General features: G+C 41.7%; 1 protein-coding gene across 4 annotated transcripts; it reads left to right on the top strand.

Annotated features, from left to right (window-relative positions):
* The first annotated feature begins 208 nt into the window (after positions 1-208).
* On the top strand, positions 209-26,663 carry POGLUT3 (protein O-glucosyltransferase 3). Of its 4 annotated transcripts, XM_055273018.2 has the most exons (8): positions 587-1,071; positions 8,061-8,258; positions 12,298-12,581; positions 16,487-16,703; positions 17,354-17,550; positions 19,225-19,419; positions 20,993-21,097; positions 23,824-26,663. In XM_055273018.2, exons 1-8 carry the CDS (start codon positions 870-872, stop codon positions 23,947-23,949), a joined length of 1,524 nt encoding a protein of 507 aa, XP_055128993.1. In that variant the 5' UTR covers positions 587-869; the 3' UTR covers positions 23,950-26,663. The 4 variants fall into 4 exon arrangements, with proteins under 4 accessions (XP_055128996.1, XP_055128993.1, XP_055128995.1 ...); XM_055273021.2 differs by lacking the exon at positions 19,225-19,419 and having other exon boundaries at positions 209-1,071; XM_055273020.2 differs by lacking the exon at positions 20,993-21,097 and having other exon boundaries at positions 683-1,071.
* Positions 26,664-26,934: the final 271 nt, after the last annotated feature.

The raw sequence follows: 26,934 nt of genomic DNA, 5'->3' as shown, positions 1-26,934 counted from the left end.
GCTACTCGGAGAGGCTGAGGCAGGAGAATGGCGTGAACCCAGGAGGCGGAGCTTGCAGTGAGCCGAGATCGCGCCACTGCACTCCAGCCTGGGTGACAAAGCAAGACTCCGTCTCAAAAAAAAAAAAAAAAAAAAAAAAAAAAACACCAGAGCGGCGGACCCGGTGGTTCACGCCTGTAATCCAGGCACTTTGGGCGGCCGAGACAGGCGGATTGCTGGAAACCAGGAGTTCAAGACCACCCTGGGCAACATAGGGAGACCCCGTCTCTACAAATAGTAATAATAATAATAAATTAGCCAGCGTGGTGTCATGTGCCTATAGTCAGTCCCAGCTACTCGGGAGGCTGAGGCGGGAGGATCTCCTGAGCCCACGAGTTCCAGGCTGCAGTGAGCTGTGGTCGCGCCATTGCACTCCAGCCTAGGCGACAGAGCCAGCCCCCTTGTCTGTATAAAAACAGAAAGAAAAGAGAATAAAGAAGGAAAGGAAGGAAGAAAAAGGGAAAGATGACTGGAGGTGGAGGCCAGGCGTGCCTGAGGCCTTGGCAATAAACAGCCAGCGCACATTGGCAGCCTCGGTCTCTGTGCGGACCTCTCCATCCCTTTCCTCCACGCGGCCTATGGGGCTGCGGGGAGGAAGGGGCGCGCCCATCGTCGACCCCTACAGGGCGCGCAGTCGGTGATCGCGGCACTGGCTCGCGTTCCCGCCCGAGGGATCCGGGGCGGGACAGCGGGCGGGAAAAGGAGCCTGCGCCGCACTTTCCCGCCCGAAAGACCCGCCCCGCGGTGGGCCCGAGTCCCCGCCCGGCCCGCGGCGCTGCCCGCCCCTCCTTGCCGCCGCAGAGCTGGACCGCAGTTGTGCCCCGCCGACCATGCGCCGCCTCCCGCGGGCCCTGCTGCTGCAACTGCGCCTCGCCCTGCTGGTGGCCGCGGGGGCCCCGGAGGTGCTGGTCAGCGCGCCGCGGAGCCTGGTGTGGGGGCCCGGGCTGCAGGCGGCCGTCGTCCTGCCGGTCCGCTATTTCTACCTGCAGGCGGTCAACTCGGAGGGCCAGAACCTCACTCGCTCTCCCCCAGGTAGTGTCCAGCCGCCGGCCTCCCTCGTCCCGCGGCCGGGTCCCCGCGCGTCCCCGCCGCCCGGGAGTCCGCCCGCGGCCTGCGTGGCGTCCCTCCCCGGCGTGTGTTGCCCCTTTTTGGGTCTGGTCAGTTCCTCTTCCCTCCTCCCGCCCGTACTCAAAGCGGGCAAAAATCACCACGAAAGTTTGTGTAATGAATGAATGAATGAACTTGAAGGGGTCCTCCGCATTTAATGTGCAGGGACTGATGTTGCGAATGGACGGCGCCCGGGCGTTACAAGGAGCCTGCCGTGAGTCACACGTTGGCTTCCATCTCGGACTTAGTTGTCTGAACTGTGAGGGATTGCAGGGAGCGCTTTCCAGTGGTGAGTCATCAAGCCCACGGATCGCGTCGGATTACATGGCGTAGGCCTGATGGGTTTGGAGCAACGAACTCCTACGCAGAGGAAATGTCAGAGCCGTAGGAAGGAGGAGGGGTTTACGAGTTAGTTCTTTGTTTCCTTTTTAGTTCTGAGTTCTTGAAAGCAGATTACAGAAACTAGGGAAACTCTGTAGAAATCATTCGGTTTTCCCTCCGCCGAGGGTGAGATGGATCTCGTCCTGAATCCCTTTCTGCCCGGTCCTCCTCCCACGTTGTCCTTCACGTCTTACCTTTGCAACTTCTTAAAACTTGTCCTGCTGGTTTCACGCTGTTGTCAGTCAGGATTTGCTAATGTATGTCTAAGTTTAGGGCTCTGGCCAACTAGCACCTTGTTTTATCAGCGAAGAGACAATTAGAATAACCCAGTGCCTCTGCCCCTGCTAGTGCAGCTGGGAACATAGCTGCCAGAAGTGTGTCCCAGCTTGGGAAAGGGGTAAGGGCGTCTTGATAGTTGGGCAAAGCAGAGAATTTAGGAACCAAACATAATTCACTTTTAGATTTAATGATTTTTAAAATTTCATTCATTCAAGAAATACTTCTTTGATGTCTACTTCTGTGTTTGGTAATTCTGCTGGGTATCTAAGGATGAAAAGACAATGCCTGCCCATCAAGGAACTTACAGTCTGTTGGTCAAAGACATGCAAATAACTGATCACTGTACAAGATAATTGAAGGTATGCACAGAGTGCAGTGGCAACCTTGAAGCACTGCCAGAGACTGGAGAAATCCAGGAAGATTTCAGGAGCAGAGACTTGAAGGATGAGAAGGTTTGCTGGGAAGGCATATAGGTGGACGCCCTGGCATGTGCAAAAGCACAGAGGCGTAGGAGACCGTGGTGTTCGGGAAAATAAGTACTGTGATTTAATGATACTGAGCAGAAAAGGCTAGTTGATTGTAGCCTCTGGTCTTCAAGCGCCTTGAATGCCAAGCAAATGACTTTATAACTAGATAAAAGAGAGCCACTGGAGAAATTTGAGCTGAGGCAAGAATCTGTCTCTCCCTTAACCACCTCAGTGGCTTGTGTTCTACATTTGATTCAGAACACCACTCCTGAAGTTGTCTTTGGGCATTGCTTTGATAACGTGTCTACCAGTTAGACCCTAAATACTCAGACAACTGGTTTCACATGTATGATATGCATTTAGGTAAAATAATTCCGACTCTATTGATAGAAACGCATGTGTGCATATCAGGGTTTCACAAACTTTTTCTTTAAAGGGCCAGGCTTTGTAGGTGATATCATCTCTCACATTTATTCAGCTCTGCTTTGTAGCCATGGACATATAACAAACCCGTTTATGTTACAATAAAACTTTTTTACAGCCACTGAAATTTCAATTTCATATAATTTTCCATAAGTTACAGAATATTATTCTTTCGATTTTTCTCCAACCCCCCCCTTTTTTTTTTTAAAGAGACAGCATCTTTGTCACCCAGGATGGAGTGCAGTGGTACAATCGTAGCTACTGCAGCCTCAAATTCCTGGGCTCAAGGGATCCTCTTGCCTCAGTCTCCCCAAATGCTAGGATTACAGGCATAATCCACCGTGCCCATCCCATTTTAAAAATGTAAGAATCATTGTTAGCTTACACGATTTAGAAAAACAGGCAGTGAGCTGGATTAGCTACAGTTTGCCAACCTTTGATGTATGTTAAAGACTCTCAATTAAAATCCAAATGATACATGACTTAAAGTTGTGTATACATATATATGTATACATAAATATATTTAAACAAACAAAAAAGTTTACAAACAGTTTCTATTAAATATCTTAACAGAAGGAAAGTTACATTTATGTTTCTGCATGGTTTACCCCTGTGATCCATGACTTTTCTTTTTTTACCTTTTTTAGTCTTAGATTTCCCAGCCTGGGCAACATAGCAAGATTCCATCTCTACTTAAAATAAAAATTTTTGAAGTTACCTACTTGGGAGGCTGAGGCAGGAGGATTAGTTGAGCCCAGGAGCTCAAGGTTGCAGTGCATTATGATTGTGCCACTGTACTCCAGCCTGGGCAACAGAGCAAGACCCTTTAAATAAATAAATAAACAAAATGAAGACTTTTTGGACAACCTTGCTTTCATTCCTTTGGATTCCCTTTGTTTCCTTTCAGGCCTCTTGATTTCTGGCTTCCAGTTAAAAAGCTGCCCTATAGTTCTGAAAACTCACCCAACTAGTGTCTTACATTTCTGCCACCAACATTCACTTCCAAGTCCTGAAGTCTTTCCCTCTTCAAGAACCAACTGAATAGCTGGGTATTCATGCCTTGTTAATCTCAGCACTTTGGGAGGACAAGGCTGGTAGACTGCCTGAACTCAGAAGTTTGAGACCAGCCTGGGCAACATGGCAAAACCCATCTACCAAAAAAATCCAAAATATCAGCCAGGCATGGTGGTGCGCAGCTGTGGTCCCGGCTACTGGGGAGGCTGAGGTGGGAGGATCTCTTGAGCCTGGGAGGCCGAGGTTGCATCGAGCTGAGATTGCACCACTGCACTCCAACCTGGGTGACGGAGTGAGACCCCGTCTCTCACACACACACCAAAGAACTAATTGGAAAAGAGGAAAAATCTTCTCAAGCTGTAGCCTGTTGTACACAACTTAGAAAGTTTCCCTTATTATCACTCCCATTCGACAGTGTGGAATTTATCTGAATGCCACTATTATGCTACATATATCTAAGTACCCAGATAACAAAAATACTGTGAACTTCAGTGATCTAAAGCAGGACATCTCAAACTGGGGTTCACAGACAGAAATTACAGGGTCTTTGTCCTTGGGTGGGGGGAAGAAACTATATCTTTATTTTCAGTAAGCTCTTGCTTAAATTGAACGTTTCCTTCAATTATGAATGTAGGCAGTACCTGTTGATACTATTATATTCCCAGTCTCTAGCACAATGCTTGCTAGAGATGCTGAGTAACTATTGTAGATGAAAAGAAATACGGGGTGGAGGGAGGGATGATTGAAATATATCAAGATGGAAGGATATAAGTACTTATTTTCTACTCAGTCTTCTAACTTCATCAGTAATAATATCTTCATAAAATAATCTTAGCTCCTGGTTGTGTAGTAGTTTAGTGTTTTATACTAAGCTTGCTTAATTTGTCCTCCAAAATAGTCTTGTAATGTAGGAAGGATAGATATTACTGTCTTTACACATAAGAAACTGGGCTCAGTGAAGCTAAAATGCCTTGCCCAGTGGGCTCCACAGCGAATGTCAGAGCCAAGGCAGGAACAGCCCTTTGAACTTCTACTTCATTGCTTTTTCTGTTTTGTCAAATCATCCTTAATATGATTGTTGTACGTCAGCTTACAATAAGATCTTGGAGGGTGTTCGTCGGCAGCTAGCCAGATATTTTTGGAGGATTTCCATTTAGCCTCATGGTACAACATCTTGGCCTTCTGGGATTTTGTTTCCCTTGACCATGTGGGGTCAACACTTTTGCTGCAGCTGTAGAGAGCCTTAATGAGCTTCCTAAACAACAGAGGAGGAGACGACTCCATTGTATCCGAAGTGCCAGAAGTATTCCTCCAACTGTGACTGCTGCAAAGCTACATTCAAATATTGGCTCTGCTGCTCATTATGTATGTGACCTTGGGCAAGTTACTTTACTTCTTGGAGCATTGGTTTCTTGATCTATAAAATGGGAGTGACAGATACCTACCTCAACTTTCTTGTAGGAAATAAATGACATAGAAAATACATGTGAAAGTCTCAAGCCCATAAAAAGTGCTAAGTGAATTTCTAAATATGCTTTTGATTTCTTACCAAATCAAACATGTTCAAGATTTCTGATTCTAATGATGTAACACTTTGATACTGCCAACCTCCTTTTGTCCACATAGTCACTGCATTCTCATCCAGTTAGCTATTTTTCTTAAGTTTGAATTTATTGAGTAGAAAACTCAAGCTGAGCCTCAATTCATTTTTTTTTTTTTTCCGAGACAGAGTCTAGCTTTGTTGCCCAGGCTGGAGTGCAGTGGCGGGATCTCGGCTCACTGCAACCTCCACCTCCTGGGTTCAAGCGAGTCTCCTGCCTCAGCCTCCTGAGTAGCTGGGATTACAGGTGTGTGCCACCATGCCCGGCTAATTTTTGTATTTTTAGTAGAGAAGGGGTTTCACCATGTTGATCAGGCTGGTCTCAAACTCCTGACCTCGTGATCCACCCGCCTTGGCCTACCAAAGTGCTGGGATTACAGGCATGAGCCACCACGCCCGGCCGTTGAGCCTCAATTCCATCCCACTATATTAGTACCCAGAGCTAATGAGCATTTTCATGCCTTCCATTTGAAGCAATTTAAAATTTCACTCTTCTCATTTTCTCTTTTATGAGGTTAGAATTCTTATTTCTATTTCAGTCCTGATCAATATTACCTTGCATTGATTCTAACATTAATTTCATGTCAACAATGACACAGGCATGAAAGATTACTATAAAAAATAACTGAACATTTAAAATATATATTTCCAATGGTTATATTATAGTTGTATACATACATTTTGAAATGTAACTTTTAAATGATATTTCAGCGACAAAAAATATTACAACTGGAAGCGACCATAATTATTTAGTCTAATACTTTCAGTTTACAAATAATTGACGCATTTTGAAGCTAGTTATTTTTTTCTGTCTTTCCCAAAAGTCATACAGTCAATAATATTCTTGTCTTATATCTGTTTTGTTTATTTAAAATAATAATGTATGGAGAATAAGACTATTTGATCAGGAAATAAGAAAACCTTTTTGTACATTTCCAGTTTGGGGAGGGAGCAATGAAAATGGCTTTGCAATTCCCAGACTTTCCTCTGCAGATTTCGATCTGCTGAGCCATGTTGCCTTTCTGAAACCATGTGAGAAATAATGCAAAGCAATAATTTATGTGTTTCATTTGTGCAGTTCAGGTGACTAGCCAACATTTCTAATAATTTCATATTAAATTATTACCACTTTATAGCATCTTCCATGTTTATTATACTTCATTTAGGTTAGCAGATTTATTTCATAATTTTATCATACTTGTTTCAAGGATCCTAAAATGTATCTGTTTGGTACTCAATTATTAATATTTAATAGCAAGATGTCAGATACCACATTGTTATTACTAAATTGAAGAGGCTGAGAAACCTTTCTGCAGACTCACAAGAAAAAAAACCTTTAAAGATCAAAAGAAAGTAGATATTACACTCACTAGATTTAGAAAATAAGAATTTCACAAACTTGTTTAGTAATTTCAAAAGATATATTTTAAATATTCTAAATTTTATAATATGATAGTTGCGAAGTGAAAAACAACTTTGGTCACAATTTTCTGTTTGCTAGGACTGTGGATTTCAGAGGATTCATTACTTTTTTAGCATTTCCCTTTGATATGGTAATCTAAATGGTATATCCACTGCACTCTCTGAAGGAAGAAGTTTCAAAGTTTATTCCTGGCCACAATAACATTAATTACAACAGTATCATTTCAAAGCCTAAATGTCAGCTAATAGGAAAGGGAAAGTTTGTTAAATAGGTATTATTTACCTAGAACAGAAACCCCACAAAACTTTGAAGGTGGAATGGATTATTATAGTATAACTGTTTCATTTCAAGCTGAGCAAACAGACTCAGAGGTAATCTCTAGCATTTACAAAGATGTGTTATGTGTGTGTTTGTGTGTGTGTATGTGTGTGAGCTTGTACAAGAGTCTGGTAACTACTGTAATCTCTATGTAAGGAAATGGGCTTAGAAGTACCACTTGAAATTTGGGCTTAATAAACGGGGAAATTTTCAAAGAAATGAAGGTTATTAGATACTGAAATGGTATACAAAGAAACTTGTGTGTGTTTTACAAGGTGGAAGTTTGATTACTAGAGAGATCTGTCATGCTTAGAGTCCATGGATTTTTAACTATTTGGGCTTTAATTCTACCCAAAGGTGGAAAGACCAAATAAACAAAAAGTTTATTTTTTATTTGCTTTTAAAAAATGATTTGCTTTTGTTCATGCAGTAAATCTTTATTGAATGACTAATGATTCAAATGTTGAGTCTGATCTGTGGCTTGAATACATGAACCAGACCAAGCTCTGTGGCTCAAGCCTGTAATCCCAACACCTTGGGAGGCTGAGGCAGTGGGGATCGCTTGAAGTCAGGAGTTTGAGATCAGCCTGGGCAACACAGCAAGACCCCCTCCAACCCATCCTGCCCCCTACCATCTCTACAAAAAATTTTAAAAATTAGCTGGGCATGGTGGCACACTCCTGTAGTCCCAGCTACTCATGGGGCTGATGCAGGTTGAGGCAGGAGGTTCATGAGCCCAGGAGGTCGGAGCTGTAATAGCTAGGATTGCACCTCTGCACTCCTAGCTGGATGACAGAGCAAGACCCTGTCTCAAAAAAGAAAAAAAAAATGCATGAACCAGACATGATAGTTCCTGGCCTCAAAGATCTTCCAAAGGAAATGATTTTTTTTTTAACCACCAATGCTGCAGGAATAAGCAACATATTTAAGTTATCCAATAACACCTATCCAATAATTGTAAATCATAATCATGACATGGTAGAGTTGTTTATATTTCTTTTCCTTTTAGGTCAAACACCATTCAAAGTAGTAGTCAAATCTCTTTCACCTAAAGAGTTGGTCCGGATACATGTCCCTAAACCTTTGGACAGGAATGATGGAACATTTTTGATGAGATATAGGATGTATGAAACTGTCGATGAAGGGCTGAAGATAGAGGTCCTTTATGGTAATGAACATGTGGCTCAGTCTCCCTATATTTTGAAAGGTAAGTGATTATTATATACTCCAGAGTCAGCCTTGTGTGTAGGTCCCATGCCTTTCAGAATGGCCTAAACCTGATGACCTCAAAGTCATGTGCAGTAGAGTAAACGTTGTATACATACCTCCTGGAGCTCAATTTAAATTTTAAGGGAAAGAAAATTAAGTAAAGAGGTTTAAATGATAAGAAAAAAATCTTGTGTATTTACATCCACGTAGTTACTATTTGTGAAACTCTTCATTCCTTTGCGTAGATCCATATTTCCGTCTAGTAACATTTGCCTTCTGCCTAAAGGATTTTTATTAATATTTATTTTACTGTGAGAAGGCTGGTGATGAATTCTTCCAGCTTTTGAATATCTGAAAAAACTTTATTTTGCCTTTTGTTTGTTTTTTGTTTATTTTGAGACAGGGTCTTGCTCTATGGCCCAGGCTGGAGTACAGTGGCACAGTCAAAGCTCACTGCAGGCTGGGCACGGTGGCTCAAACCTGTAATCCCAACATTTTGGGAGGCCAAGGCGGGCAGATGGCTTGAGCTTAGGCGTTCAAGACCAACCTGGGCAACATGGTGAAACCCCATCTCTACTAAAAATACAAAAATTAGCCGGGCATGGTGGTGGCACATGCCTGAAATCCAGCTACGCGGGAGGCTGAGGCTGGAGAATCGCTTGAACCTGGGAGGTGGAGGTTGCAGTGAGCCAAGATCACATCACTGCACTCCAGCCTGGGTGACAGAGCGAGACTCCATCTCAAAAAAAAGCTCACTGCAACCTTAAACTGCTGGGCTAGGCCATGTGCACTGGCTCATACCTATAATCCCAGCACTTTGGGAGGCCGAGGCCAGAGGATCACTTGAGCCCAGGAATTCAAGACCAGGCTGGGCAACATGGCAAAAACCTATCTCTACAAAAAATTAGCTGGGTGTGGCGGCACATACCTGTAGTCCCAGCTACTCAGGGGGCTGAGGTAAGAGGATAACCTGAGCCCGGGGAGGTCGAGGCTGCGGTAAGCTGTGATCGTGCCACTGCACTCCGGCCTGGGAGACAGAGTGAGATACCCTGTCTCAAAACAAAATAAAACAGAAACAAAAACTGCTGGGTTAAAGCAAACCTCCCGCCTCAGCCTCTCGAGTAGCTGGGACTGCAGGCATACACCACCACGCCCAGCTAATTAAAAAAATATTTTTTTGTTTCTACAGGGTCTTGTTATGTTACCTGGGCTGGTCTCAAACTCCTGGGCTCAAGTGATCCTCCTGCCTCGACTCCCCAAAGTGCTGGGATTACAGGCATGAGCCACCATACCCAGCCTAGTTTGCCTTTGTTTTTAAAAGACATTGTCTCTAGTTACAGTTATAGGGTGATGGGTTTTTTTTGTTTGATACTTTAAAGATGCAGCTCCACTGTTTTTTCACTTGCATTGCTTCTAACAATAAATCTAGCATTTTCCCTGTCTTTGTTCATCTGTGTTGCTTTTAAGGTTTTCTCTTTATCAGTTCTTTTGAGAAGTTTGATTATTATGTGCCTTGGTGCAGTTTTCTTCATGTTTCCTGTGTTTTGCATTTGTAGAACTTCTTGGAATTTAAATCATCCAAGTAATTTAAATTTCATCAAATTTAGAAAAATTATGGCCATTATTGCTTCAAATATGTTTTCTGTTCCATTCCACCTTACCTTCAAGGATACTAATTACGCATATATTGGGCTGGAAACTATCCTATGGTTCATCGATACTCTTTTCATTTTTTAAATTCTTTTTTCTCTTTGTTTCATTTTGTATACTTTCTATTACTGTCTCTAAATTCTCTTATCATTTCTTCTGCAATGTACAATCTGTTGTCAATCCTACACAGTGTAGTTTTCACCTCTTGATGCTTTTTCGTCTTCTTGAACTCTTTTCTGGGGTGCAGTTAAATTACTGGGAAATAGTTTAATCCTTCCAAGTTTTGCTTTTACAGTTTGTTAGGTGGGACTAGAGCCATGTTTAGTCTAGGGCTAATTATTCCCTGCTACTGAGGTAATACCCTTCTGCATACTTTACCCAAGCCCTATGAATTAGGAGGCTTTCCAATCTGGCTGGTACCCACTGGTAAGTACTGTTCTCTCTGATCATTTTGGATGGGTTCTTCCCCTGTCTTCCCCAAGAACATATGAACACTCAGGTGGCAAATATCTTAGATGTCCATTTCTCAGCCTGAAATCTGTTTTCATCCTTTGTCATTATCATTCTAAATATTTAAATGTTATACCTAAATAATTAAACTGTATTATTTTTAGAATCAGTATAGGGGAAGAACTCATCCAAAATGCACTGATCATATGCTCTGCTCAATATGTGAAGAGGACCTTCTACAGATCTCTAACGTTCTCTCTGTGTAGTGCTTCCTTTTTAGATACTCTGTCCTACAAAGTCTAGAGCTGCGTTGGTCTCCCTGGACTGTCAGCTCTGTCTCCTCAACTCAGTGAGGCTGCCTGGCTTTGCCTACAGTTCCCCTCCCTGTACTACAACCTCAAAGCTCCCTTAAGCAGTAGGCTGTAGGAATTGTAGGGCTTACCTTATTTGTTCCCCATCTCTCAGACTCATTGTCCTTCATTGCCTAATACCTAGTGCCTTAAAAGCTATTGTTTAAGGCCAAATGTGGTGACTCACGCCTGTAATCCCAGCACTTTGGGAGGCCGAGGCAGGTGGATCACCTGAGGTCAGAAGTTTGAGACCAGCCTGGCCAACATGGTGAAACCCCGTCTCTACTAAAAATACAAAAATTAGCCAAACGTGGTGGTGCTCACCTGTAATCCCAGTTACTCAGGAGGCTGAGGCAGGAGAATCACTTAAGCCTGGGAGGTGGAGGTTGCAGTGAGCTGAGATCACGCCACTACACTCCAGCCTGGGCGACTCTGCCACCAAAAAAAAAAAAAAGAAAGAAAGAAAAGAGTCCAACTCTAAAATATTTGAAGAGCTTTATTCTGAGCCAAATATTCAATTCAGTGAGACTACCTGTTTTTGCCTACCGTCCCCCTCCCTGCACTACAGCCTCGAAGCTCCCTTAAGCAGTAGGCTGTAGGAATTGTAGGGCTTACCTTATGATTCCCCATCTCTCAGACTCAATGACCAATGGCCCATGACACAACCTTCAGGACATCCTGAGAACCTGTGCTCAAGGTGGTCAGGCTACAACTTGGTTTTATACATTTTAGGAAGACATAAGGCATTAATCAATACATGTAAGATGTACATTGGTTTGGTCTGGGAAGGAGAGACAACTGGAAGGGGTGGAGGTGGTTGGGAGGGGTTGGGGGTAGCTTCCAGGTCATACGTAGATTCAGAGGTTTTCTGACTGGCAGTTGAAAGAATTAAGTTATTGTCTAAATACTTGAATCAATAGAAAGGAATGTCTGGGCTTATGATAAGGGTTTGTAGAAACCAAGATTTTATCATGCAGATGAGGCTTCCAGGTAGCAGGCAACAGAGAAGAGATTGAAAATGTTTCTTATTAGACTTAAAGAGTCAGTTCAACAAAGTTTGTGTTGATATTAATGCTAGTCAGCTGGGCCTGAATTCCAAAAGGGAGGAGGGTATAATGAGGCATGTCTGGTTCCCCTTTCCCTTCATGGCCAAACTAGTTTTTCAGGTTAACTTTGGAATGCCCTTGGCCAAAAGGAGGGATCCATTTGGATGGTCTAGGAGGCTTAGAATTTTATTTTTGGTTTACATAATGTCTAAAAATTAATATGTTCTTTTCACCTTGCTAAAAGGTAAGTTGTTTTATGTTTGCCAGCCATTTATACCTTACTAGAGATGAATTTATCAGCTAAGTGACCGAGAGTAGGTTAGATTGGGAGAGGGCATATACTAAACTGTTTATCCAAGGTGGTGTGAAAAGGAAAGTAGAAGTGTAGGACTCTAACATAATCACTTACACCACTGATTTGACTAGGGCACATTATCTCTGGATAATCTTAGAATTCAGCAAGAAGCAGAGACAGAAGTGACTCCCTATGTTGTGGTGCTTGCTAATGGAGTGCGGCCTTTTTCATGTTTTCCCTCCCTAGGACCAGTATACCATGAGTACTGTGAGTGTCCGGAAGATTCTCAGGTCTGGCAGAAAACTCTTTCTTGTCCAACCAAGGAACCACAGATCGCAAAAGATTTTGCTTCCTTTCCCAGCATCAATCTCCAGCAAATGCTAAACGAAGTCCCCAAAAGGTTTGGGGACGAGAGAGGAGCCATTGTTCATTACACGATTCTCAATAACCATATTTACCGGAGATCTTTAGGGAAATACACAGACTTCAAGATGTTCTCTGATGAGATTTTGTTATCATTGACAAGAAAGGTAGGAGAATGAATGAATGGATAATACAGTTTAATTATTTAGGTATAATATTTAAATGTTTAGAATTATAATGACAAAGGATGAAACAGATTTCAGGCTGAGAAATGGGCATCTAAGATACTGGCAACCTGAGTGTTCATCATGTTCTCCACCTTTGTGGATCTTACATTCCTGTAAGATTTAAAATTAAGTGGCTTGAGGCCGGGCATGGTGGCTCATACCTGTAATCACAGCACTTTGGGAGGCTGAGGTGGGTGGATCACCTGAGGTCAGGAGTTCAAGACCAGCCTGGCCAACATGGCAAAACCCCATCTCTACTAAAAATACAAAAATTAGCTGGGCGTGGTGGTGGGCACCTGTAATCCCAGCTACTCAGGAGGCTGAGGTAGGAGAATCGCTTGGACCCGGGAGGTGGAGGCTGCAGTGGGGCAAGATTGCGCCACTGCACTCCAACCTGGGTGACAGAGTGAGACTCCATCTCAAATAAATAAATTAATTAAATAAAGTGGCTGAGCCCCCATCCCAGGTAGGTATGCCATACAGGACACTCCCAAGCTTTCTTTGAGCTTCCAGACATTTATAACAAGGTTACTTCTTATTCTTTTTTTTTTAATAGTCTATATTTACAGTATCCAAACAGAACAGTCTCTTATTTATTTATTTATTTTTAAATACGGATGGGGTCTTGCTGCGTTGAGCAGGCTGGTCTCAAATTCTTGGGCTCAAGCCATCCTCCTGCCTCAGCCTTGGTCCTAGCTGGGACTATAGGCACGCACAACTGTGTCAAGAGGTCGCTTTAAGTTCTCTGTTCCTGCTGAATACTACTCCTGCTTAGATTTCACCTTCTGCAGCTGTTTTCCTCTCTTCACCTCAAAATGACTTGAACTTAGAACACATTTTCCTTGTTTTACCCTAAGCATACCTAGAAGATAGCGTGCATGGAACATTTTGTCAAAGCTTGGGCTACCAGAAAGAGGTTTTTTTTTTTCACCAGTGCATACTAAAAAACAAACAAACAAAAACCCTGATGTTTAAAAATAGACATCTCTGCACTAATCAGACTCTCAGTCATGCTTGCCTCTGGGAATTTCTCAGGGCTGTCCTTGACCTTAAGGTCTTAGCCTCTCACTAATGTGGTTAGGCCCCCTGTTTTTCAGGCTCTCCACATCCCCCAATAGCGCCCCCTTATCTCACTATTTAGCCTCTCTTTCCACATTTGCAGAACTCTAAATTCCTCTTAAGCAGAGCAACTTAAACCACCTTTTGTTCTCGTTTCTGATCATACAGGGTGAAGGATGGAGGTGGGCAATATTTATCTTTCTTACTCAGAGAGACCATAAAGGGAGATTTTTTGTTTGTTTGTTTGCTTTGAGATGGAGTCTCACTCTGCCGCCCAGGCTGGAGTGCAGTGGCACAATCTCGGCTCACTGCAACCTCTGCCTCCCGGGTTCAAGCGATTCTCCTGCCTCAGCCTTCTGAGTAGCTGGGATTATAGGCGCACGCCACCATGCCTCGCTAATTTTTGTATTTTTAGTAGAGAAGGGGGTTTCACCATGTTGGTCAGGCTGGTCTCGAACTCCTGACCTCGTAATCCGTCTGCATTGGCCTCCCAAAGTGTTGGGCATGAGCCACTGCGCCTGGCCAAGGAAGTTTTATAAACCAAAAAAAAGCCACAGTTTTCCTGATATGTTATACAATTCCCCAAGTATGCTGACTGTGTGGCTGCAGTCGTTCTTACTTTAAATAGCAGTCCCCAACCCCTCTACCACCAGCCCACAATGTGAGGATACGAGCATATGATGGGCATCTGCTCCTAAAGGTAGTCCTGTCTTCCTGGCCTACAACTAGTCAACTGTGCCCTGTATTCTTGCCTCTTTAATCCATGTTGCTGGCTTCATAGCAATAGATTTCAACCAGGGATGATTTTGCCCCTCAGAGGACATTTGCCAATGTCTAGAGACATTTTTGGTTGTCACAACTCAGGGGTTGCTATTATCATCTAGTGGGTAAGCATCCTACAATGCAAAGGATAGCACCCCCCAACCCCATAGCAAAGAATCATCCAGCCCCAAATGTCAATAATGTGAGCTTGAGAAACCCTACTCCACAGTGAGCACTTCCAATGTGGAGTTTATTAATGAGTTTATAAATAATAGCAGGGAGGCTGGGCACGGTGGCTCACACCTGTCATCCTAGCACTCTGGGAGGCCGAGGCAGATGAATCATTTGAGGTCAGGAGTTTGAGACCAGCCTGGCTAACATGGTGAAACCCCATCTCTACTAAAAATACAAAAATTAGCCGGGTGTGGTAGCGCACACCTGTAGTCTCAGCTACTTGGGAGGCTGAGGCACGAGAATCACTTGAACCTGAGAGGCAGAGGTTGTGGTGAGCTGAGATCACGCCACTGCACTCCAGCCTGGGTGGCAGAGTGAAACCCTGTCTCAAAATAATAATAATAATGACAGGGAAGCAAGAGGGTGAATATTCACATCTCTTGCCCTTTCCTTTTGTTCTTTGCCCAGTGGCTGGGGAAGAAATAAATTTAAGATAAATGAGACTCAGTCCTAGTCTTTGAGTAGCCCACTCTAGTGGGATTTGTTTTTGTTGTTTGGAAGTGGGGGTGGGATGTGAATACAAACAAATAATTATATCCCAATATGATGACAGGCCTCAAGAAAAGTAAGTACCTAGGGTTTAAGTGCCTGAGGAGGGTGAGTCATAGAAGAGGTGGTGTTAGATCTGGGCTTGAAGGATGAGAAAGGAGACTGCCAAGTTAAATAAGTAAGACATTCCAAGTGAAGGGAATTACATGTTGAGGTGGATGCATTTTCAGAGAGTAGCCTAAGGTTTCCTGGTAGGTGGGCAGATGAAAGATGAGGCTTATAGCCAAGCTGGGACAAGATTGTGAGGCCTTGAATGCCAGCCAGAGAGTTGAGATCTTGTGCCATACGCTTAAGGTTCTGTTAAGCTTGGTAGTGACATTAACCAAGTTATTTTAGAAATTTTAGTTTTGGAATTAATTTTAGTTTTGGAAATCTGAGCAGCCTTGTGGAGAGCAGATTACAGTATGGAGAGCCCAGAATCAGAACACCTAGTAAGGAAGTTATTGCAACAATCTAGGCAAGAAACAATGAGGGCCTAAACTGAGACATTGACCATGGAGATGGAAATGGACTGGCAGGTTCCAGAGGCAAGGGCACATGAGGTAAAGACGGGGGCAGTGAAGGAAAACAAGGGTTTGGTTCTAACTTTGTAGAATCTCTTGCTTAGGCAGCTGGCAGAGGGGTATTGAAGCTACTCATTCTTACCTCTCTACACAATTTTCACTTCTCTAACACTACATTTTATTTTATTTTATTTCTTTTCCTATTTTTTTGGAGACAGAGCCTTGCTCTGTCGCCCAGGCTAGAGTGCAGTGGAGTGATCTTGGCTCACTGCAACCTCTGCCTCCCAGGTTCAAGCGATTCTCCTGCCTCAGCCTCTTGAGTAGCTGGGATTGCAGGTGTCTGCCACCAGCCCAGCTAATTTTTGTAAGTTTAGTAGAGACGGGGTTTCACCATGTTGGCCAGACTGGTCTCGAACTCCCGACGATCCACCCACCTCGACCTCCCAAAGTGCTGGGATTACAGGTGTGAGCCACCATGCCCAGCCTCAAACATTGAATTTTACATGCACCTCTGGACAGAGGTAGCTGACTCCTGGCTAAGTGAATTTGTCATGTAGGATCCTCACAGGTGACAAATTCACAGGCCTCCTGTCAATGACAGGCATTCTTCTCTCTTCTCTTACTGTTTTTGAATGGTTAGCCCTGTCAAAAATATGTAAGAAAACCAAAGAACTGTTGTACTTAGTACCAAAGACTGAGATCTTCCCAGCACTGATATTTGTTTTTATGTTTATTTAGGTCCTTCTCCCAGATTTAGAATTTTATGTTAATCTTGGAGATTGGCCCTTGGAGCATCGAAAAGTCAATGGAACCCCCAGCCCTATACCTATCATTTCATGGTGTGGCTCTCTGGATTCAAGAGATGTTGTCCTTCCAACGTATGACATCACCCACTCCATGCTTGAAGCCATGCGGGGTGTTACAAATGATCTCCTCTCTATTCAGGGAAATACAGGTAATTCAGGGAAATACAGGTATTCAGGGAAATGCAAGGCTAATTAATGAAGAAAAAGCTTAGAGACAGAGTGGGTTATACATATATGTTTGCATTCAGTAGCATATTAGAAAAAGTCGTGTATTCAAAATTCTGACCAACCTAGGGATTAAAGATTTGTGGATGTTCCTCAGTTATGTAGTTTTTTTCTGGTCACCCTTTGTAAGAACAAAGGCCTAGCTCACGTTTTATTGTGAAATACAGAAAATGGAAGAAGCTAATGCCTTGGTGAGTGGACCAAGTCACTGAATCTCTTTTTGCTTTGAACATGGTCCGACATTATTTCAAGTATTTCCTAGTATTATACAACAGAATACACCAATACTTGTGTGAGCTTTCACTAGCAGACAAATGGATGAAATTAGAGCATTCTTTTATATAATACAGCAAATAAAAGACTGTTTTTTTTAAACTCTAAACTTGAAAGTACTTCTGGCAAATTGAGACTCAATCCCGTATTTTTGTTGAAATAGCATCTACTTTAGAAGATGAGTTGATGATAAAAGAGCTTTAGCATCTTAAATGACAATGGTAGATTAAAGAGGATTATGCTTACCATATTAAAATGTCAGATTCATAATCCTAATTTTTTTATGGCTTCAAACTTGTAGGGCCTTCCTGGATCAATAAAACAGAGAGAGCTTTCTTCAGAGGTAGAGACAGCCGAGAGGAGAGGCTCCAGTTGGTACAGCTGTCCAAAGAAAATCCTCAGCTACTAGATGCAGGAATTACAGGATATTTCTTTTTCCAAGAGAAAGAAAAGGAGCTTGGAAAAGCCAAGTTGATGGGTTTCTTTGATTTCTTTAAGGTATGCATTTGAGTCTTCCTCTATGGATATGAAGTGATAAAATTGTATTGAAAGTCTACCAAAATAGGTGGGCTTCAGCAAATTTCTGCTGTCTTGTGAACTGACACACATGTTCACACTTTCTTATTAGATATCAGGAATTACAAAACTCATTGTGGTTTCCTTCTTTCATTGTTAAGTTTACCAAATAGCTCAGAACTGTACTTAATTCTCAAAATATAGTACCAGGATTAACCTGGGGTTTTGGTGTATTTATGTTTCGTTTTTCTTTCTTTTTTTTTTTGTATTTGCTTTCATAAACTGGAAATATAAATACCTTTTACATAAAGTGATCTCAAATGTCTTTTATAAATAGAAAAAGCATAAATTCCATATACGTGAAGTGGGAGTTGGGATTAGGGTTCAAGGCCTGCTTCTAATCCTGCCTCTGCCACCAACTATGGGACCTTCCTGTCTTGGTGCCTTGGTCTTTAAACCCGTGTGATGCCTGCCTACTCCTTCAGAGCATTATCACGAGGCCCAGAGGAGAGATGTGAACAATGTGACAAAACCTGATGGGCTGAAAAACTCCCTTGTACCAATTATTTAAGAAAAAATTATTTACCAAATCTGGGAGTGTGTCCTCTTCATCCCAGAGTGATATAATGAGTAGAACAGGGGATTTGGACTCAGAGAATGAGGTTTATACATTTCTCTGAATACCAGTTTTCTCGTTTGTAAAAACAAAAAGAAGGGGTTAATAATACCTGCTTCAGATTATTCTAATTGAATGAGGTTTAATGCCTATGAAAACTGCATTTGAAATGGAAAACAAGTATATTAACCCAACAAATATGCAAACAGCTTACCTACTGTGTTGCCAGCCTTGCCCAAGTCCTTAAATGTCTCCAGGTTTCTATCTCCTCAGCTCTAAAACTGTAAAATAGAGACAATGCCTGCCTATTTCATAGACTGCGTATAAGGAACAAATGAAATAATGAATAAATGAAAGTGTTCATTGTTATCAGTATTAAGCTTTAAGAATTTTGAAAATAGTTTTCCTAGCTGGGCATAGTGGTTCACGCCTGTAATCCCAGCACTTTGGGAGGCTGAGGCGGGCGGATCACCTGAGGTCAGGAGTTTGAGACCAGCCTGGCCAACATGGGGAAACCCTGTCTCTACTAAAAATAGGAAAAAGTTAGCTGGCTGCAGTGGTGGGTGCCTGTAATCCCAGCTACTCAGGAGGCTGAGGCACCAGAATTGTATGAACCCAGGAGGTGGAGGTTGCAGTGAGCCAAGATCACACCACTACACTCCAGCCTGGGTGACACAGCAATACACTGTCTCAAAAAAAAAAATTAATTAATTAAAACTTAAAAAGAAAATAGTTTTCCTACCTGGTTACAGAAATCTGGATTCCATAGTACAGAGACGTGATTGAAATAGGTCTTCACTCCTATTTCCAAAAAGTTAGCATCTTACCTTTAAACAACGTATTTCTTAAAATTAATCTGAGAAAGGCTGCTTGTGATTTTCATATAAAGAGAAGATGTAAGTTATAAAATAAAACTTTTAAACACAAAAAAGTTGGAAAATGGAAAATTCCTCTGTAGTTGGTATTACAGTGTTGATGAGAAGCAGTAGTGAAGCAAATGACTACTGAAAGTTTGTTTATGTTTGTTTTTCATCTTCCAGTACAAGTATCAAGTAAATGTGGATGGGACCGTGGCTGCTTACAGATACCCATATCTCATGCTGGGCGACAGTCTGGTTTTAAAGCAGGACTCGCCATATTATGAACATTTCTACATGGCACTAGAACCTTGGAAGCATTATGTTCCAATTAAAAGAAATCTGAGTGATTTATTAGAGAAAGTTAAATGGGCTAAGGTATGCTTCCAGCAGTTTTTATTTCTTTAAGCAATAACAAATTCATCATTGTTAGTTACATGAGTTCCATCACAACACAATTTGATTTGACACAATGGAATGAAGAGAAATATTATTTTCTGAAATTGCTGTTCCCTTCTAAAGAATCAGCATCAGAATCATTTTGCATACCCTCTATCAACATTTTTGAAGATTTTCAGAAGATTTGAAGTCCAGCCTTATATAAAATACAGATTTTCTAAATGCTATGTTTACACATACAAACAAGAACATACAAAATGCAAATTACTGACTGAAAGACCACAGTTAAGGTGCTTTATGAACAAGAAAACATTTCAGGCAATTACAGTACTCTTTTCTTATCCCCAGTTAGAAAAAAGGCACAAATTCTTAATGAATGTGTGTTATACAACGCAAGAATCATGTTTCCTATAAAATAGGAATTCCTTTTTTAAAAGGAAAAGTATTAAAAAGCTGTTGCATTTTATTATAAAACTATAAAAATGTACCCTTCCATTATGAGACTTTATACTAAGATTCTAAGAAACAATATATGATTATAGAAATAATTGGGCACCTGAGGCAGAATCACTTTTGTGACCCTTCACGAGAGCCTCAGTTGCTCGCAAATAGCTTACCTGCGGGCAGCGTTGTAGAAGATTAACTGTTTTCCAAAAGGATAATTAGGAACGCTGACTATTTCTGGTACTGAATGAACAGCCTGTGGGTACTAATGACTGAATTTTTTGGTTACAAAAGCAATACAGTCTTTTATAGCTACCATTTTATAACACAACTTTTTGGCTCTGACTGCGTATTTGCATGGAGCTTTTAAAAGATGTTATAACATGAAAACGGATTCATTCTACTGTCATGCAGAGAGGAAATAGGCTGGTGGGACAGATGAGGAAGCTGAAGAGTACTTCCTGGGTGGCCAGGAAGGTACCAAGATGGTCACAATAGGGGCTGCATGTGGGTTGTTGCACTGGGGGGAGGAGTGGTTTCCTAGTACTGTGGAAGAGGAGCCAAACGTGATCATTTCTCTTTAACAGAGATGTCTAGGAAAATACTCTGTCTCTTCCTATAGCCTCATGCTTTTATTTATTTATTAGTTTATTTATTTATTTATTTATTTTTGAGACAGAGTTTCACTCTGTCGCCCAGGCTGGAATGCAGTGACATGATCTCCAGTCACTGTAACCTCTGCCTCCCGGGTTCAAGGAATTTCATGCCTCAGCCTCCTGAGTAGCTGGGATTACAGGTGCCCGCCACCACACCCAGCTAATTTTTGTATTTTTAGTAGAGATGGGGTTTCACAACGTTGGCCAGACTGATCTCGAACTCTTGACCTTAAGTGATCTTCTAGCGTTGGGCCCCCAAAGTACTGGGATTACAGGTGTCAGCCACCGTGGCCGGCCCCTGTAGCCTCATTCTTAAGTTATAATTCCATTATGTTCTGTCTTTCCCATGCTGTTCACTTTCAACCCCACACCTGTCCCACCTCACACTTAACCCTCTCTTTGTGGGTCGCAGTAGTGATTTTCATTCATTTTAATTTTTTTTAACCTTTCAGGAAAATGATGAAGAAGCCAAGAAGATTGCAAAAGAAGGACAGTTGATGGCTAGGGACCTACTACAGCCACACAGGCTTTACTGCTACTATTACCAAGTACTGCAGGTCAGTTCAGAGTGTCCGTCCACACTGCTGGGTCAGGTGTCCTCAGACTAACCGCTTGGCCTGTACACTTCCTGCCTGGCTTCCTGAAGGGCTCACAGTCAGTCTATGGACCGCTGGCTAAGCCAAGGCACTTGCCTAGGGAAAGATAGTGCTAAGTCTTCATTTGGTGGCCCGCCTTTTTTTTGTTTTTTGTTTGTGTTTTTTGAGAGGAAGTCTCACTCTGTCACACAGGCTGGAGTGCAGTGTCTCAATCTCAGCTCACTGCAGCCTCTGCCTTCCAGGTTCAAGCAGTTCTGCCTCAAGTAGCTGGGATTACAGGTATGCGCCACCATGCCCAGCTAATTTTTGTATTTTTAGTAGAAACAGAGTTTCGTCATGTTGGCCAGGCTGGTCTTGAACTCCTGGCCTCTGGTGATCTGCCTTGCCTTGGCCTCCCGAAGTGCTGGGATACAGGTGTGAGCCGCCACGCCCAGCCGTGGCCTCCATATTTTCATCTTTATTCCATATTCTGAAAAACAATGCTGGGAGCCCTCACAAATATAGATTAGCAGCTCCTCCCATCTTCTCAGTGCTCTCTTTTATTAAATGCTTTAGTGAATTCCTAGTGTAGGTGTTCTGGAACCTCAGAGAAAAACATTTTTCCTTATCTGGAAAACAAGACGGTTGGACTGGAGATCATTAACATCCCTTTTTACTCAAAATGTCACCTCCTTATTCTCCTTGATACTTAAGATTCATGCCTTTTACAGTACAAGGCAGAATGCAAATATTTAGCTTGCTATAGCAAACAAACTAATGAAAAATATGTATAACAGTTCTAACACCTTAGGGCTGAATCCTGAAGTACAGTGTTTATTGGGAATCCGAGGATTGGTCTTTTGAGTAACTACCTTGAGTTTTACTCAGAAAAATCTAGACAGGAAGGATAAAAAAAGGAAATTACGTTCTTGTTTTTAACCTAAATTTACTTTTCTGTAGGCATAGTAAAAGTAAATTTCCCTAGATGCTTGTGGATACCACCCTCTCATATTTTCATTTTCATAGAAAAATAAAAATGATAAGTTACACTATTTACTAGAAGCAGCTCTTCCTTCCCTTAAATTGGTCTGTCCCCTCTGTTGGTGTAGCTTTAATTGTTAAACAGTTTTTTTTAACAATTTCTTGGCCGGGCGCAGTGGCTCACACCTGTAATCCCAGCACTTTGGGAGGTCGAGGAGGGTGGATCACCTGAGGTCAGGAGTTTGAGACCAGCCTGGCCATCATGGTGAAACCCCGTCTCTACTAAAAATACAAAATTAGCTAGGTGTGGTGGCACATGCCTATAATCTCAACTACTCAGGAGGCTGAGGCAGGAGAATCGCTTGAACCTGGGAGGCAGAGGTTGCAGTGAGCCTAGATTGCACCACTGCACTCCAGCCTGGGCAACAAGAGCAAAGTGCATCTCAAAAAAAAAAAAAAATATATATATATATATTTTTATGTATATGTATATATATATATTTATGTATACATATATATATAAATATATATGTATACATATATATATATTTTTTTTTTTTTTTTCTTACTCGGTCACCTAGGCTGGAGTGCAGTGGCATGATCACAGCTTACTGCAGCCTCAACCTCCTGGGATCAAGCAATTCTTCCACCCTCCCACCTCAGCCTCCCACTAGTAGCTGGGACTACACCACCACACTCAGCTAATTTATTTATTTTTTTTAGAAACAAGCTCTCGCCATGTTGCCCTGGTTCCTCAAGTGATCCTCCAGCCTCAGCCTCCCAAATAGTTTCAATTTTAATGGTAGGAATTTCTCTCTCTAAAATATTAATTGGGCTCATCTCATTTTGTTGCATTTGGTCCAGTATCAGGAATATACAGCGAAATGGACATGGAATCATTGAACTGAAATATCCAATTTATGTCTGGGCAGGGTGGCTCATGCCTGTAGTCCTAGCACTTCAGGAGGCTGAGGTAGGCAGATTACTTGAGTCGAGGAGTTGAAGAACAGCCTGTGCAACATGATGAAACCCTATCTCTACAAAAAATGAAAAAAAAAATAGCCGAGCATGGTGGTAGACGCCTGTAGTCCCAGCTACTCAGGAGACTGAGGTGTAAGGATCACTTGAGCCTAGGATGTTGGAGGCTGCAGTGAGCCAAGATCATGCCACTGCACTCCAGCCTCGGTGACAGAGTAAGACCATGTCTCAAAAAAAAAAAAACCAACTTCATTTATAGAAATATTTCACTCAGGGCCACAGAGGAGGAACTTTCCACACACATGTCACCATTCAAAAATGTGTGTGACTATAGGCCTAAAGGAAAGGATGTGTGAGACTGCCAACTTTTCAGATGATTATCTTGTTTGTTTGCTGGCTTGAGTATTCAACAAAGTTAATTATTCATTAACAAGTGGAAGATAAATGCTGAGAGCTGCTGTTTGTTTCAGGTAGGGACGTCTGGCTTGGCATCCCTTTTGTAGAGGCTTCCAACCAACACATAAAATTGTGGATTGGGGTTTCTTGCTAGATTATGAATTATCACTAGTGCCTGTGATAGCTAAAGTTAAAATGTAACTTTAGGACTGGAATAAACCAGACCTTTGGTTTTAGTCTGAAGACACACAGCAACTAGAAAAGATGGCGTGACTGCGGATGGGAGTGGGTGGGGGAGTCAACAGAATGAAGTGTGAACTAACCTTTCAGTTCCCTTTAAACCCGCATTTCAGAAATATGCTGAGCGCCAGTCCAGCAAACCCGAAGTACGTGATGGAATGGAACTTGTTCCTCAGCCAGAAGATAGCACAGCCATCTGCCAGTGCCGCAGGAAAAAGCTTTCAAGAGAAGAGCTTTGAGTCAGACCAGATTCACACTCCTGTGTATCCCGGCTACATCTTTAAGGAAGGATCGAATCTAAGCTGTGAAGGACAGTACAGAAGACTCTACCAAGTGGACTAGTTCTCCCAGTGGCTTTATATATGTAGATGGATATAGCAGTACTGGTTGAGTATCCCTTATCTGAAATGCTTACGACCAGGAGTGTTTCAGGTTTCAGATTTTTTCAGATTTGGGGATATTTGCATATACATAATGAGATATCTTGGGGATGAGATCCAAGTCTAAACACAAAATTCATTTATATTTCATATATACCTTGTTCACATACTCTGAAGGTAATTTTATATAATATTTTTAATAATTTGTGCATGAAACAAAGTTTGTATACATTGAACTGTCAGAAAGCAAAGGTGTCACTATCTTAGTGACCCATGTGGTGTTGTCAGCACTCAAAAAGTTTTGGATTTTGGAATATTTCAGATTTTAGATTTTTGTATGAGGGATGTTCAACCTGTATTTGAACAAGCATTACCAAATATCATTGGATATTAATATCTTTTGCGTAGAAACTGCTATTATCAGCATCATAGTTTCTCTAAAAAGAAAACTTGGGGATCATAGCCGATAGAGAGGCTTGCTAAAATATAAATCAGCCTCTGCAAAACTGTTTACATATTTATTGGTTTACATATTTTATTGATTTGTTTCTATCCCCTGTTCACTTTTTCTCTTCCACTTCCAATTATGAAGAGAAAATATTTGTTCAGGGTTCCCCCACTGCCGTCACTGCGTAATTTCTCCTCTTACAAGCTGCTTTTGGCTTTCATTAATAACAGCTTCCTTTTAGAAAGTCTGATAAGGATATTTAAGGAAGAAGAGAATGACTCTGTTATTAAAGGTGGCAAGGAGACTGTGGAGGGAATATTTTTTAAAGCACTACTCATATCCTTTAAACTAAATTTTGCCAAAGCCAGAGACAACATTAAGGAGAAATTGTGCCTTAAGGTAGTAATTCCAAATCTATCTGAGTTGTATACCATCAAAGACAATACAGTTATTAACATAGATGAAGGTATGCTATAGGCATCATTCATTATCTCTATATTGAATAGGTAAAAGATAACTGTAGTCAGGTGAAGGGGGTTCATTATTTTTAAGCTGAAAAGGGGATCCTTGAAAACACTGAAAACCTCTACAACAATCTTCAGGAAGCCTGCTATCTTGGGATTCACTAATAATAGGCCAAGAACAAAGGCAAGCATCCATTCCTCACTCCACCACTTTTCTATTTCAGTGGGTGTCATTGCTAAGATAAGGACTTTGGAAATTTCCTCTGTCTTTTAGGACAGGGTCAGGATTTAGGACTCATAGCCTGAAAGCTCATTACATACTCCTTGTAACCCTCAGTCCAAGGTTCAGTTCACTAAAGTGCATGTTCTAAAACAAGAGCTATCCTCATTCCCAATTTTAAAACATGTACTCTGGCCGGTTGCAGTGGCTCACGCCTGTAATCCCAGCACTTTGGCAGGCCGAGGTGGGCGGATCTTTTGAGGTCAGGAGTTCAAGACCAGACTGGCCAACATGGTGAAACCCCGTCTCTACTAAAAATACAAAAATTAGCCGGGCATGGTGGCATTTGCCTGTAATCCCAGCTACTCGGGAGGCTGAGGCAGGAGAATCACTTGAACCTGGGAGGCAGAGGTTGCAGTGAGCCGAGATTACACCACTGCACTCCAGCCTGGGCGACAGAGTGAGACTCCATCTCAAAAACTGAAAATAAAAATAAAAATATGTACTCTCCTAATTGAAATATTTACTTAATCTGGAAAACAATGTAACTATTTTTAAAGTGGTTACATCTATTCTTGCTGAAGAACAATAAACAGAATTTTTTGACTAAGCATAACCAAATTTCAGAACAGTCTAATCAATGCCAAGTATCCAAGGCAAACTCTAATACCCATCCATTGTGCAAAACCACAAGCGCACAAGTATTAAATAAGAGCAAGCTGTCCTGAGACCATACCTAATGAATTTGTGTCTTAAATATTGTACATAGTGTTTGAGGCTTGTCAAAACTGGGGTTATGGCAAGAAAGGTTGCCTGCCTCATACCTTTCTGCCTAAATTCCACGTGCTAAAGGCTAATGGCATTTTAAACATCTTAAATTTTTAAAAATTTATATTGCCTCTGCCAAACAGGCCTAATAGTTAAAAGCAAGTTGAGACAAACCAGGCAGCTTCAGTGAGTGGAACAGGAAGGATGTGCTTTAAAAAAAGGTGGAATCCCTCAAAAAATTCTATAGGGAGACAGCAGCCTTAATCTACATAATTCTTCATCTCGCCAATTCAGCCGCAGCCTTTAAAGAGTTAGTGTTAATGGCTTTCTGGTTTGAAAACAAAAATGTATCTCTGTGGTTGAAAGTTTGGGAGGAGATTCACCAATACCTGAGGAGAAGATGGAGTGAAGGGAATTTTTACTTTTTGCTTTATACCTTTCTATAATATTTAAATTTTTTTTACTATAAGTATGGATCAAATTGCAAAATAAAGAAAAATGCCAATCTTAGAAAAGACAATAAATGCACAAAAGATATAAATAGGAACAGGAAATATTTATATTTTTTCCATTATGCTCTTTTTAAATCTATGTTCAGAACTTTATATCTTGGGACATATGTATATATATACTTTTTAAATAAAATAAATTTTGTAAATAAAAATTTGAAAAAGATACCTTTTGTTTTTTAAGAAAGAGGTTGTAACCACTTATAGCCCTGGTATTTCTATAACTGCATTGGTCTAATTTTGATTCTATTATGTCTTCATGAATAAATGAACCAAAATCACCACTCAGTCCCTAAAGGGCAGAAATCTGTAATAACATTAGAAGAAAGAAAAGGCCAGTCACGGTGGCTCACACCTCAGCACTTTGGGAGGCCAAGGCAGGAGGATCACTTGAGCCCAGGAATTTAAGACTAGCCCTGGCAACATAGTGAGACC

The sequence above is a fragment of the Symphalangus syndactylus genome, chromosome 3 (assembly GCF_028878055.3).
Source record: "Symphalangus syndactylus isolate Jambi chromosome 3, NHGRI_mSymSyn1-v2.1_pri, whole genome shotgun sequence".
In the NCBI taxonomy this organism is placed as follows: Eukaryota; Metazoa; Chordata; class Mammalia; order Primates; family Hylobatidae; genus Symphalangus; species Symphalangus syndactylus.
Note: the sequence above shows the minus strand (reverse complement) of the source record. Positions and strands in the feature narration are given on the sequence as shown.

Bases quoted from the DNA above. Each gene is read 5' to 3' on its own strand.
- POGLUT3 (XM_055273018.2), top strand. From the start codon at position 870: ATGCGCCGCCTCCCGCGGGCCCTGCTGCTGCAACTGCGCCTCGCCCTG. The intron at 19,420-20,992 runs GTATGCTTCCAG...TTAACCTTTCAG, and splicing joins AGAAAGTTAAATGGGCTAAG to GAAAATGATGAAGAAGCCAA. The intron at 21,098-23,823 runs GTCAGTTCAGAG...CCCGCATTTCAG, and splicing joins ACTATTACCAAGTACTGCAG to AAATATGCTGAGCGCCAGTC.